Below are 14,431 nucleotides of genomic sequence, written 5' to 3'. Positions count from 1 at the left end.
CATGTGTGTTTCCCAGGAACTCTATTAGTGAAGATGAATGAACTGTGCAATGTCCCTAATTTCTTCTAATTTGAAACTGGGGGTTTACAGCCCTCAAAATCAGCACAAAACATACCTGTCCCTCCAGAAGCCCTGGGCAAAACTGGGAATCAGTTTTGCTTATTGTAGCTAAGAAAAATAGGAATGTGAGACGAAGGAGCAAAAACCCTTTAGTCAGTGCTATAAAGGGCATTGGATCCCGGCACAGATGCTGCTTTTTGGGTACCTGTCAAAGTTGTCAGCTACAGGATCAATAATCGATTTTTTTGCCATTAATTACAATGTGAAGGCAGCAAAAAAGCCTTCCAGCCCTGAAGCAGGGTGCTCGAGTCCCACACAGGACACAAGAGACCTTCCTCCTTGACAGAGAAGGCTCCTCTTTCCACAGCAGTAGATTGCTCTCTTTGCTCTAATTGTATTTTCCATACAGAGCTACATTTGTCACTGTAGCATCCTCCTTGCAGGCAAGTGGAATTGTTCGGAGGAAGCCTCTCCTTTGATCCCAATTTGAAAAAATACCTGACAAAAATCCCCATAACTGCATAGCAGAGCAGAGAGAGCTCTGACTCTTCCAACTCTAGATCTCTCTTTTCTCTCTTGCCATGCTTCAGGCACACACTGTGTGACACACATGAGGCATTACACTGCTCCAGGGAAGGAGGAAGTCTAATGGTTCCTCTGATTACACAGAGGTTTTAGAATGGCAAAGAACGGTAACTGAACATTTCCCTTTGGGTCTGATGTCCTGGCTGTCAGTTGAATCCCTTGCTGCCACAGAACCCTCTGGGATATGTGTCATATTAGAATGAAGCCTCAGAAACTGATGCTGTGGTACATCACAGCTTTGCAAAGACCATTGACCTTTGGAAAATTACAGGGGCAACCAGAATCAAATTTGAGAGTATTCGTTAGGGGATGAAACAGGCAGGGTATGTTACTTGCTTTTCCAAGGGATGCCCCCATTCCATCACCTTTTTTATTTTTTTTGCAATGCATTATTGAAATTTCTGCTGAAGTTATGCCTGGAAAGTAACAAAATTTCTCAAGATGGACAATCTGTCAAGTGCAGTTGTCTGCTGTACCTCCTTCCTGTACATGTATAGTGAAGACTAAAGGGAAATAGTTTTCATCCTGTTGTTGCTGTTGAGACATACGCATGGGACGTGGTTTCACACAGTGAAGTCAGCACCATAAAATGCCACAGATTCTTCCTTCCTTTTCGCCTGCCTTTTCTTTATGTCCAGGTGAAATAATTACTGACTTGCAGAGCAGAGATTTGAAACTGAAGTCACACTGCAGGAGAGACATCGCTCTCCAGACCAAAGAAGTGCAGCAGGGAGGACATCCCTGAAAGATAAATGTGGCTTCCAAGGTCAGACTGCAATTCAATGGGAGGGAAGCAAGGAAAAGGAGGAAATATTCACCTAGAGGGAACCTGTACCCTCCTGCAGTTTGCATGCTCTGTATTATCCAACAGATTGTTAAAAACAACCAAAAAAAGGCTTTGCTTTTTTCCTCCCCAGAAATTCCTAAGGGTGCAGTTTCAGAACTTTCTTGAAAGCATAACGCGTGAGGAAGCTGCTGCCTCCTCCTGTCACTGCATCGCTCACACCTTTCTTGTTTTTCTGCTGAGACTTTTCTTGATCTGCCCAGGAGAGTCAGTTGCATTTTCTCTACCTCCCAGGGTCCTGTCTGGCACCCAGGAGCTGCACAGAGATCTTGCTGTCCCGCTGTCTGTCCAGGCTGTGGAATAGGCTCTGGGAGCCAGGCAGCCCTTTTTGGTGGGAGCACCATGGACTGGGTGCGATGGTGCTGGGATTTAGGCTCACCATGCTCAGAGGGAGGGAGGGGAGGTTCATGCTATGAGGCTATATTAATGCAATCCTTCTTTACTTGTTTTCCAATTAGCCTAATTGAATTCAGATTGCTTAAAAGTGGGCACTAGAGACATTTATCTTGATGGGATGACGGTCTTGAGCTCCAGCGATCCTATTAACTCTAAGAACCCAAATCCCAGGTAGGGTCCGTCCAGCAGTAGCTGCCATGTGACCTAACCCTTTAATCTGCTCCTGACAAAGACAGACACACAGACACGTCTCCGTCCGTTCTCACACGTGCATAGCTGCATGCACACCCATACATGTGCATTTGTGCACAGAAATGGACACAAATATTCCCAGACTCACATACCAGTGCACGTGCACATGCGCACACATGCAGAGGCTCTCCTGTGACCTGTCCCCAGGGCTAAGCACCTCGAGAGCTGCATGTACCTGGGGTGGTACAGGGCCTCCCCTGCCACCTCCTACCCATGTGCCTCCCCAGGCCTGCGGCTGGCAGGTAAAGACCGGAACAGCTGGTGCTGGAGGGATGAGCCCTGCAGGTGCTGCCGGGAGCAGGCAGGCACCTCCGGCAGGCTGAGGATCAGGCTCCTGCTGAGGGCAGCACAGGTTTGCCACCCTGCCCTGACTCTGCTACTCCAGACTGAGTGTGGGAGCCTCTGGTCTAATAGTGGTGCTTAAGGCAGCTTACTCTCCTGCCAGTAGCACTTCATGGGGGCTGGGTTCCCATCCTGCACCAGTCCCAAGCCACCTCCCAGTCCTTCTTGTCTCTGCCAGCCCAGACATTTTTTTGGAATCTCATTAATTGCTTGTTTGGTGATTCTGACTGTACTTTCTTCTCTGACCCTTTAAACTGTGAAAATGCTGATCCTATATCTGCTGACAAATTTAATTAGATCCTTTAAAGCACCAGATGCTTTCAGTAAGATTTTCAGGATGTCCCAGGCACATTTTAATTCAAAGGTCAAAAGCCTTAAGATTGTTTATTTTGTTGTTTTATAGATAGGACAATTCAGTCTGTAAAGCAACACAACAGTGTGGAGACACTAGCAAGTTTTATACCAATGCAGAGGGAAATGCATTGAGCCTCACAAACCTCAGGCTGATTGAGCTGAGCTGGTGACTCTTTTATCTACTTTATGTAAAGACCTCCTAAAAGACCCCACTTGTCTTTCCAGATAGATAATTAGATTCCATGGTGCCATGTGAGAGCAGGATCCCAAGAGGGAGAAATTGGATCAGAAGTCTTGTTGGTTTTAGGCAAAATAACTCTGATGCTTGAGGGACCTACTGAAGATAGGTTTTCTTCAGTAAAGGAATGACCTGTTGGATAAGAGCCATTTAAGGCACCAGGACATCCTCTGGAAAAAGCAAGGAAGGTCAGAACTTGTCAACTCTGTGTTTCTTAGGTAAGAAAGAAATGAGCAAGAAGAAAATGTGTATTTTCTTGGTGCTGCAATGAGGAAAATATTGGATAACAGGTTTTCAAGCAAGTCTGTTTGATTTATATTTAAAGACTGATTGATGAAAGAATTTTCCCAAGCTCTATTTGTAGGAAGGAATCTCAGCTTCCTTTTACTGTTAGCAAACTGGCTGTGTTCAGGGAAACCAGAAACTGCCTACAAGAACATTTAACACATGGTTGGGAGGAGTGTTTTTAGAAAGTGCTTGTGTGCTCAGCAGAAACATTAGGGGAAAACTGGCAATCAGCTTGAAATGTGACAAAGGATTCTAGCCGAAAATAGGTAAAAGACATACAAATAAATGTATTTGCCAAATAAATGTAATTTGCCTTAATCAAACGTTCCACATATGATGAACACACAAAGCTGTGTGCTGCCCTCTCTGGTTTTGGCAGACACGGAGGCAGGCACCACTGTGACTGTCAGTGATAATGAGGTTTTTAAAGGCAGCAGCTTTTCTCTGGCCTTTTTCTGTGTCTCAGTGTCTGTGGCAGTGCACCAGGAGGTGGTAGGGAGACTCTCCCTCGCCACCTTGGCACCCAGCAGCTGTCGGAGCAGGAGGGAGGGGAACCTCTCTTGCTTGCCCTTCTCTCTGCCTCACAGCAGAGGTGACTTTGCCAAAAGGGTAATTTGGCCTCCTTTCCAAGTGACCAGTAAAACACTGCAGGCATAGCACAGGCTCACATCCTCCCTGAGATGCTCTGCCTGTCTGCCTCTTGTCACTGTCCCCATGTAGCTGTGGGTGACTGCTGACCCATCTGCAGGAACAGGGACTGTCCCAGGCAAGTGTGGAAAGGCGCTGCTCAGGTTTGGTGGGCTGCCTGGTGCAACCATTGCTTTACCTGTGGAATCTGTGTTATCCAGACTTTTCCTGTACCTCTTCCTGGGGACGGATCCTCCCTGGTGGTGATGGGATCTTCCAGGATCCATGGGATGACTTAACTTCTCTCCACAAAGCCCAGTAACTCTCTGGAGCTTGGCAGAGCCCCCACTGTTCTGTGGGTGTCTTGGGGTGGCTTTATGATGTGTATCCCATATCGCTGCCCTATGTCCAGAAATTAATTCTTGTGCCTTTCTAAGCCTTTAAACTAGCCTGAGAGGAGGAAGGAAAAACTGAGCAAAACTTTTTCAAAGCAGTTTGCAGCTTGTTCAAGGTCACACAGAGAGAGCGATTTTTTTTTTCCAGCTGTGGTGGGGGAGCAAGGAAGCACCCGGCTTGCAGGTTTTTTTTTCCAGTCAGCTTTTGGCCAGTTTTTCAGTTTCTTTTTCTCCAGAGAGAGACTGAGAGTTGAACTTTTTTTTCCTTCCCTGGAATTTCAGATTTTCTCCCTTTTCTGCTGGACTACTTCAGTATCAGAGCACATCGGGAGGACTTTCCACGGAGCACAGAAGGCCTGGCCCTGGGCCAAGCCCCAGCTCCGAGGAGACCAAAGGGAGGACTCTAACACTTTGCCAGGTTTTTTTCTTCACAGCGAAAGATTTTATTATTTAGCATTATTTTCCTTTTCCTGTGTGTTTGTTAAATAAATAGTTTTTATCTCTTTCACTTTCCTTCAAGGAAAATTTATTTTTCCAGAACCTGGTGGGAGGAGGGGTGGTTGTGCCTTCTCTCAGAGGATATATCTCTAAATTTGACCAAACCGGAACAGTGGGGCTGGAGGACATGACCCAAAACAGGCAAAGGGGGCTCAACACAGAGTGGTTTTCACACCTGGAGTGTGCTGTGGTTGTATCTTGTGCACTTCACAGAACAATACGTGAGGCCAGGATCAAGGAAGAAAGAAGAGAGAAGAGAAGAGAAGAGAAGAGAAGAGAAGAGAAGAGAAGAGAAGAGAAGAGAAGAGAAGAGAAGACAAAGCGAAAAGGAAGGAAGCAAGCAAGCAAGGAAGGAAGGAAAAGAGAAAGAAAGGAGATAAACCATACTTAGTGCATTTGTTAATTTAAAACGAATATTTTTACTTGATTGGGTGGAGACAGAGAGAGAGATAAAGAGACTTATAAACCTGTAGGAAGGTGCTACATGTATTCACTTCCAAACTTAATTCCCAGGCTAGCTCTTGGAGAACTTATGAAGCCATTCATTTCATAGAATTCCTTGGGAGTCAAAGCCTGGGTGTCTCATAGCCTCAGGCAGATTCAGAATTAGTGAGAGCTATGCCTTTCCTCAGGTTTAGGTGTCCTACCCTGGCATAACCTTCCATGTTTAGCCTTCGATGGAGACAACTCCCAGAATCAGCGTGAGGAGCTGGTTTTAGCCTATCCAAATTTTGTGCTGGTACCTCAAGCCTCAGAATTTGGCACACAGAGCAGCCAAGCAAAGGGTCACTGCTGTCCCTTGATGTTTGAAGTGTCTTTGAGAGGCTGGGAAATGAAAGCAGACTGGAGAAGCCTGCATTGCTCCAGAGCAGGGCTCACTGAGCCACCAAGCCTTACTTTCCTACGAGTCCCCACTCAGTGTATTTGACAACATTTTTCACCCATGCTGTTGAGTTACATGCTTCATTTTTTGCCTTTTGCTAAACTTAGTACAGAGATGATTAAAAAAATCAAGGTTTTTCAGCCAATGTCAATATTTGAACACTGTGTTTGCCTCAAGATGTTTGAAACAGACATGTTTTTATAAGAAATACATGTGTTTATTTCTGAAAGCAGGATTAAATATGCGGTTACCTCCATGTGATGTATCAGAAGCACAATTTTGTTCAAACACACATATTTAATAGCATTTCAATCTCTTGGAAAAAATGGGAAAAGGCACATTTTTTCCCCAATATTAACTTCTTTAAAGCCATTTTTTCCATGGGAGAAAAGGTTATGTTCAAAACTGAGGATCAGTTCTAACTTCCTTCTAGGCAGTCCCAGCAGGTACATTTTCACTCTCCCCTCAGGATTTTAAGTCTCTCTCTCATCAGTTTTCTATATTTACACTGAATGGTCTAGAGCTACGTGCATCCCTCTGCCTGCTCTCCCTCTGCAGCCCCAGCAACACAAGACTGAAGTTATAGCCCTTGGGCAGTGGTGGCTCTTCTACATCATGGAGCATTTCTGCTCAGCCGCCTGTTTCATCTCAGTGAAGGTGGCTTGTGCCTTTTCTTTGATGGCATCCATGTCCATATTCTGGATGTTCTGCAGCTGGCCCAGGATAGAGTCCTTGTCCTCTTCCTCCTCCTGATCTTCTGCCACCATCTTCTGAAGGTCTTCTGGCAACCCCACATCATCTCCAGCCATCTGTATTTGATTCTCATCCAATTCACTCTAAAGCAGGAAACAAAACCAGCAAATGAGAGTATTTCTGCTCTCCCAGGATCTACCAATGAGCCTCTTGTTTTGTTGGTTTTTTTAGGTTTTTAGGGAGAATGGAAACAGATGCACAAATTTTTCAGTCAAAATTTTTGAGTGCAACTTGTGAATTCAGGGCCTCAATCAGTTTCCATGCAAGTTCTAAGATTTTTCAGGCAATGTCAATTATATTTCTTTGAAGGGCTTCAGCACTGTCAAAACTGAAGCCCTCAGTGTCACTTGCCATTTTAGAAACCTTTGCCATGCTGATAGTGCAGGAATTCCATTCCAAGTTATTTGTATCCCCCAAAACCATGCTGCAAGACACTGCCAAGCCTGTCAGCTGCTCTGCTGTGCCTGTCAGCTTCTGCTCAATGAAGGAAGAGCTCTAGAAAAGCTGTGGTACCATTTCCTTATTCAGTTGTTGGGAGGGGATTTTTAAGGTATCAGCACTAAACTGAAGCCTTCTGGAAGAAAGAAAAAAACTTCGGGATGAATTACTGGAAAAAGGGTCCCCCATCTTCCCAAACCATGTCTAAACTCTGTCTAGATCTTTGATTGGCCTCTCTGAGTTGTGATGAAGAGCAGGGGCTGCCTGGCACATAATCAGTGTTGCAGTGCTGGTAAGTGGGGTAATAGGAAGACCTAGACAACAAACGAGAGGAGGAAGGTTGGGTGCTAGTCTGAGAAAGCAAAAGGAGGCAGGAGAAGAAACTGGTTAAGCAATTAAAAGGGCTGAGATTGCAGTAAGTACTACATACACTTGCTTCCTGCCTGCCCCCCGAAACACTCCATCACTGGGATTATGTCAATTTTTCAAACAATGGTGATTTTGTTCACATTTTCTCGTGGATTCTGATGGATCCAGAGCTCAGAACAGGATATTTTGACACAGTTCACACATCAAAGATGAACATTAATGCCTCATTACATCTCCAAAATGAAGCATGACAGCAGCAAAGGCCTGATATGAATAAGCAGCAATGCTATCAGCAGGAGGTGTTTTTTAGAGTGAGGGGTCTGGGTTTTGCATGAATGAAAGGACAAATGAATGCAAGGACATATATGAGCGATGTCTGTGTTGTTGTAGGCCTTAGCAAGGACAGGCAGACTGGGGGTGGTTGGCCGCATAACCACTATTTACTGTTCCATATTTCCATACTTTATGTTTGCAATAACTGTACTTCCCTTTAATCTGATTTCTCCCCATTATCTCATGTGAAACTGCGGAGAGCTCTAGCAGGATTGTTACTGCTGTGTGGATAAAATGGGTGAGGACATCTCTTCCCCTTTTTGGGTAAGGGTTGCTGCAGTCAGATCTGTGGGAACTAGAAACACTCTCCCAATCAGAAGAGATATTCTTTATTGATTGTGTAGCAGGAAAAAATGTGTTAAGCTTTTATTCAGCAGCTGATGGCTACCAGAGGAGTTAGCCCTTTTGAAATCCTCACCAGTAGCAGTAGAGGATAATAAAAAAGACACTGTTAATTACTGAAAAAGTGTGCCTAATCAGACGATCACACATGTTCTTTTCTTTAGAATTATTTCTAATTTAAGGCATCATCACTGCATGCTACTGTAGTGATTCACATCTTTGGCAATGTAAACAATTGTCTGGCATGTTCTTGCACCAAAGCCCGCTGTCCTGTGGAAGTCTGAGATGTGATGCACAACAGTTTGGGGCTTCAAAGTGTTCTCTGACCAAAAAAGAATATATTGAGATATAGTCTAAAGCAGTACAATTCTGCCAAGCCACCTGCTTCTACCCACTTGGCATTTAGCTTGAAAAGACCTAAATTTGGCTTCAAAAGGGTGGGGCTGCTCAACAAGAAGCAAAGAAGCACATCATATGTGTAGCCTCTTCTCTTCCTTCTAAAATTTGACAGTTTGATTCTTGCTTACTTTGATTTGAAATGGAAAAGCGAACACAGAAGCTACATCTATTCTACTAAATTAAATATGCCTGGCACAGGTCTCTTGCCCCAAGGCCAGCTGGCCTGGAAAAACCCACTGGGATGCTATTGAACTCTGTCGCCCTGCCGAACAGGGTGGTCCCATCAAACTGCCGATTGGGAATGCCTGTCCTAACTCCCAAACTGGCCCTGGGAACTGCTTGGGAGGGTGCCCAGGCCAAAAGTGGGTCAGATATTATTCTGACAATTAACAGCATAGGCAATAGTGTCTGAGTGCATGGTAATATTTTTTGACGCTGACTATGCATCTGATGTAGTCAGTCCCAGATCTGTTTTGCTATAGATGCAATAGAGTTCTTTACATATACAGTGATACATGCAGAAAACTGTCTAAATATCTGCTTTGTTACAATTTGTTGGTAAAGTCCTCTGCCTAAATTAAGGTGCAAATGTCCAGTTCAAGGGTACCAACTTTATTTTGTAACACATTAAGTGTGTACAGAAATGAGAAAAAAGGAGAGTGAAAGAGAGAGAGAGGGAGGATTGAGATAGTGCTAGCAGGAGATGGTCACCATCTGATATCACAGGGGAAGTTCCTTCTTTAGCTACCACAGGTAAAGGACATGGTTTAACATTAGACAGCCCCATGACCACCGGGTTGGAAGAGCAATCTCCCTCAGGGAGAGACAGCTTCTTCCACTAAAAGTTTTGTCAAACTCCCTCAAAGTGAGATGACGCCCTCCAGGCAGAGAGACAAACAATCAAAGTTTGGTATTGCTTGTTAAATGGCACTTTCAGTTCTCTGACCAATGATGTTGAAGTCCTCTGTGCAACTTAAGGAGCAAAGAAAACCAAATGCTGGTTCAACACTGCTTATATGAAGTCTGCTTGCAAACAAAAAAGAACAAAGCTCACAGACTAATCCACAGGGGAAGCAAACTCTTTTCCAGCATTGCTGTGTGAGATACTGCTTTCCTTATGCCTAACTTACCCTGTCATAACATTTACCTATGCTGATGTACAGAGAGCCTTAGGTAGCTGGCTCCAGACCTGATCCTGTGATTCATCACCTATAAGGCACCAGTAACATACAAAATCAGAGTTCACCTTGCCTTGACTTGCAGGTGGGATTTTTGATTAGCAATACAGCAGCCCCACCGTCCTTATGCCAATGAAGGGCTGCAGGTACCTCACAAGTACGAGGAGCCATAGGTTGGAACCAGCAGCCCTCCTCCCCAGAAACACCCTTAGAGATTCCGGACATCACAGCCTGGAGCACAGACCTGGTGAGTGGGGACTGGTCCCTCCTGATATTTGCACTGGGACTCCATTTTTCCACAGCTCATGCCCGTGTGTTTAGACCTTGCAGAAATTCATTGATTACTGAATCCCAGTTCAGGAAAAAGGCAGCAAGTGGATAAGAGAGTTTGGTGAGGTTTTTTGGTTTTTTTTTTTAAATTATTATTAAAATATCAGTGTCTGTACATAATATTTTTAAAATGTTTTGTGTGAATGTGACACACTGAATACTCCAAAGATGAAAAAGTTGTCCATAGATCAAATGTCTCATGGCTAAAACCATCTTTCTGATGATAAACCTAAGTTGACAACTCTGTTAATAGGATTAGTTTCATTAAGGGTCTACTTTCTCTTATAAATCTGGCCCAGATAGCACGGAGCTTTAGATTTTACATGGCAAAGGGGGCCCTGCTTAGTCCTGAAATTCATGCTTTTACTTAAAATGCTTGCTAGTGATTGATACTGGTAATATTCAGTGTTTCCAGCCCATACTAGGCTACCTGAAATGACTTTTAATTTTCAAAATAATTAATGCATTATCACAAGTCTGAGAGCATTTTGCTGCCAGCATGTTGTATCCCAGCATTGAATTTTTTTCAGGGACACATAGTGCGCATGTAATAATTTAATTTTCTTCCTGCTATAACATGTTTTTGTAAGGGCTGAGGAAAACCAAGATATATGCTATATAGGGAGAAACAAATGCGGAAAAACGTATCCTGCAATATTGTTTGCTGGCTAAGGGCTACTCTCCTACCTTGGAGACAAGTCTTCTATTGTTATTACTGAAATTTGGCTCCAGACAGAACTTAGTGTATGCCAAAGCCGAGATCCTGCTGGAGATAGGTCAGATCACCACTGCTTGCTTGTGTGTCTTGAGCTTGAGGTGCTCAGCCAAGGGGGACTGGAGACCTGGTCACCATCTCAAGCTGAAAAAAGCACTACAAGTGGGAGAATTTCAAAACCACAGAGACACCCAGCTGCACTGATGTTTAGTTGAGACCTGGGCACTCAAGTATCCTGGAGCTTTCCAAAGCAGCCCCTCTTGGAGCTGGAAGCTCTGGCAGGATGCTGGGTAAGTGCTACTCAGGAGCTGTCTCAGCATATGCCTCCAAAAGGAAAGCAAAGCCTAATGATATTTTATTCCTCAGCTGCTAATTAAAATGCTGGTGTTTAGAGACTTAGGCCTCCAATCCAATCAGTCACTTAGAATCTTGGACTTAATTTTTTTGCATAATTAATCTTTCTGTAATTAAACTCACCCTCAGAGTATGTTGTCCAGCTAGAGCACCAGAAGAACCAGGCTCTTAGGGGTGGAATACATCTTAGCTGACTTCAGCTGTCACCTGAAGAGACATAGCCACCGGGAGGTGACCCAGCTCCATCTTAAATGCTTGTTTAAAAGCTTGGCTAGATGAGGCTACAAGTCCTGGTCTCTTTCTGTTGATAACGAGTCCCTAAATGATGTGTTTGGATTAAGCACTACATTTTTTTGCAGTTAAATTACAGGAGATGGATTCTTTACCTTCCTCCATTTTAATTAATCAAAAGCACTGGAAAGTACTGATCAGAAAATGAGTGGTAATGAGCTGGCAGGTGAGTAATACAAATAAACTCTCAAACTGCTAAGAACCACCACACATTTCCTTGAGGGGTATAAATGAAATATGCCAACATCTTCCCACTAGTGATAGGTCAGAGCAAATGTGTGATCCAAATCCCTGGAGAAATATTCTGTCCTGTATTACTTCTCTCCTGCCCATGGCACAAGCTTACAAAATAACACCATAATTAAAAAAAATATTTTAAATAAGTGAGATCCATGGATGTTTACCATAGGTTTAGTGCTAAAGCCTGTACTTTGCTAAACTTTTGCTAAATAAGGGTTCTGCAGTTAAAACCCTGAAAACAAGATGATGAGAAAATAATGAGTAAGTCTCCCCTCTAAACCAGGAAAACCACTTTGAATACAGTAGAGAGCTATCCTTTTTTGTATCCAGGTGACTTCATGTCAGGAAAAAGCTGTCAATCTAACTGTGCTCTCTGTCATGATCCAGAAGCTATTGCAGCTGCTGCCTGCTTTTAAAAAGCTTCCAGATTTCTCTGCTGATTGAAGCTTTTGCTTTCAATATTTTGGTTTTCCTGGGAATATTTGACAGTGTCAGGATCACTAAGGAAAAAGGAACAGGCAGTTTAAAATTGGTTGAAATTTGGCCTCTGGACTAGATGAGCTCATGAGCTACAGGCTTACCTTGGGCAGTCTGTACTTTTCTCTCAGGTGAACCCTCAGAACAGCTCGCTCTGCTTTTTTCTGTGCAAATGCTGCATCTCTTTCCATCCTGGAAATCAGAACAAATGTTCCTTCAAGATGTTAATAAATACAATCTTTTGCACGGAACCAGTTGCTTGGCTGCAAAAAGTTACACATGGGAGTTATTCCCCAAGTAACTTGTCCAAAGGCACAAAAGGAGCAATACCAATAAAGTGATGCCAAGGGGCCACACTTCCTGTGCTTCTGTCACCTGTGAATTTTCCTGGTCTTTCCTTGTCCATTCATTGTTTCACAAGGGCAATGAATTCTAAAGCTTCCCTGTATGGAAAAGCACTGAATTAATCTGTGATTTTATAAAATGTTTTCATTAGATTTAAGGATTGGTCTGCACAAATATTTTTTTAGATTACATATGTGCATATTACATACTTGCAAAATGTATCTCCTCAAAGATTTTTGGTAACATTTGATAACACTCACCTTTCACCCCCCTCTCTCTTTAATTTCCTTTTTCCCCTGGTAGCATTTTCATGGAAATTCTATTGCAAAATTGATCTTGTTTCAGCATAGGTATTTTGGCACATAAAAGCTACTGGCAAAATGAAATATTACTTTTCCTCTGTTTCCAAAATGAGTTTTTGGATTTCTCTCTCTCTAAAAACAAAACCCCCACAAACAAACCTAAAATCTGAGGAGGACACAAAGCCTAGTTGGTTACGGGTTCAAAACTGAGCACAACTTCAGCAAGGCACATTTACTTTTCTGGTCTCCATTCCTGCACAGCTGAACACTGGGCAAAATCCAGGGACCCCTGAAACAGGAACATGCTCTGCCCATGCCAGAGATTTCTGACACAGAACCACATCTCTTCCTAAGATGATCTTTTCTTTTAGAGTTTCTAACAGTCCTATAGGGGTACTCCTGCCCTGCTTCCTCAGTACGGTTCAGTATGGAAAGGACACATGCACCACTTAAAAACAGTATAGAAGTAATTCTTTTCCCAGGCATTTCCCTGTCCCAGGAATCCTGTGTTGCTTCTCAGTCTCCATAAAACATCTTCCTGCCAGCAGGTGGTCATTCCTCTTTTAAATACCCCCTGACATAAGGCAGAGCAAAACATTCTGTGTTTTTTTCCAGACTAAATAACACCTCTTCAGGGTTTCCTGATAGAAATGTCTGATGCTAAATACAGACCTGGATACCTCAAATTCCGTCAGTCATTAACCCGGTACCTATAATCATCTTACAAGAAGGATTTACACAACCATTATGTAATTGACCATTAGAGGAACAGATGCATTTGAGATTTAAAAGTCAATCGTTTTATTTATAATTATGCATAATTTGAACTCCTGCATGCCAAGTCCTCCATTTTACTTGTTTTCATAAACACAGGAAGAGATAAAGATTGTCTTTACAGTCAAAACTGAGACTTAATTAATTTTAAAATTCTGCTTTATTTAGTGGATTTTAGAAAAAAAACAACCATCTTAAACCTTTGCTCAAGATAAATGAGCATTTAATATAGCACTCAGTACTTTTTCAGGTCTGCCATAATAAACGTGTACAACGAAATATTACCTATTGAAAGAATACTCGACATGGAGCTCTAGGAGAACAAATCATATACATTTGAGAATTAAATACAAACATCTTGGAAAATTTTTCTAGATAAAGTAACATCACCTAGGAATGAATCCAGCATATGAAGCTGTGGAGATAGCAGGAAAGCATAGGAGAGAGTTGCAGGGGGGGCAGGAAGAAGGAACATAATATTTTATCATTTCCAGTTGGGGAACTTTTGTTTTGGAAAGTCTTTTTAGCAAAGATTCATCTGCTTCTAAAAAAAAAATACTGAAGAGCTGCATGTTTGGCTTTTTCTTGGGTTATTTTTATCTGCATAAAGTTACCAAGAATTAGCCCCATGCTCATAATAAGGGAACAGGTACTCACTTCTCCTCAACCATTTGCTTTTGATATTCCTCATACTCCTCTCTGGTCATTCCTGCAGCTGCTGCTGGATCAGAAGGAGTGCTTTCTTCTTTGCTTTCTTCCCCTCCACCTCCAAGTCCCAAATTCTTTACCTGGTTGCTCAACATACTTTTCATTAGAAAGGCCATCTTCTCAAAAAAAAAAAAAAAAAAAAAGAAAAAAAAGAAAAAGAAAAGAAGAAAAGGAGCTATAAGAAAACAACTACAAGAAAGCCAAACAAAAAATGTTTTCAAACACAACAGTTGTAAGCGAGAGAGTTTCTACAGCCACATCAGCTCTTCAAGGGCACAGTGCTAGTGAAACGTGAATGCCAAAACCAGTTTGTCAGCCATA

At 42.8% G+C, this 14,431-nt stretch overlaps 1 protein-coding gene across 1 annotated transcript; it reads right to left on the bottom strand.

The window, feature by feature from the left end:
• Positions 1-5,274: 5,274 nt before the first annotated feature.
• CPLX4 (complexin 4) lies at positions 5,275-14,431 on the bottom strand. Its single transcript, XM_010414001.3, has 3 exons — positions 14,060-14,431; positions 12,086-12,173; positions 5,275-6,598 (listed from the first exon to the last, which is right to left on the bottom strand). Exons 1-3 carry the CDS (start codon positions 14,224-14,226, stop codon positions 6,371-6,373), a joined length of 483 nt encoding a protein of 160 aa, XP_010412303.1. The 5' UTR covers positions 14,227-14,431; the 3' UTR covers positions 5,275-6,370.

Source organism: Corvus cornix, chromosome Z (genome assembly GCF_000738735.6).
Source record: "Corvus cornix cornix isolate S_Up_H32 chromosome Z, ASM73873v5, whole genome shotgun sequence".
NCBI classification, from domain to species: domain Eukaryota; kingdom Metazoa; phylum Chordata; class Aves; order Passeriformes; family Corvidae; genus Corvus; species Corvus cornix.
The sequence above is the reverse complement of the archived record's forward strand: the minus strand, read 5'-3'. Positions and strand labels throughout refer to the sequence as shown.

Excerpts from the sequence above, each read along its gene's own strand:
- CPLX4 (XM_010414001.3), bottom strand. The coding sequence starts at position 14,226 with ATGGCCTTTCTAATGAAAAGTATGTTGAGCAACCAGGTAAAGAATTTG. Across the intron at positions 12,174-14,059 it reads AAGCAAATGGTTGAGGAGAA|GATGGAAAGAGATGCAGCAT; the intron begins GTGAGTACCTGT and ends TCTGATTTCCAG. Across the intron at positions 6,599-12,085 it reads AAAAGTACAGACTGCCCAAG|AGTGAATTGGATGAGAATCA; the intron begins GTAAGCCTGTAG and ends TTCCTGCTTTAG.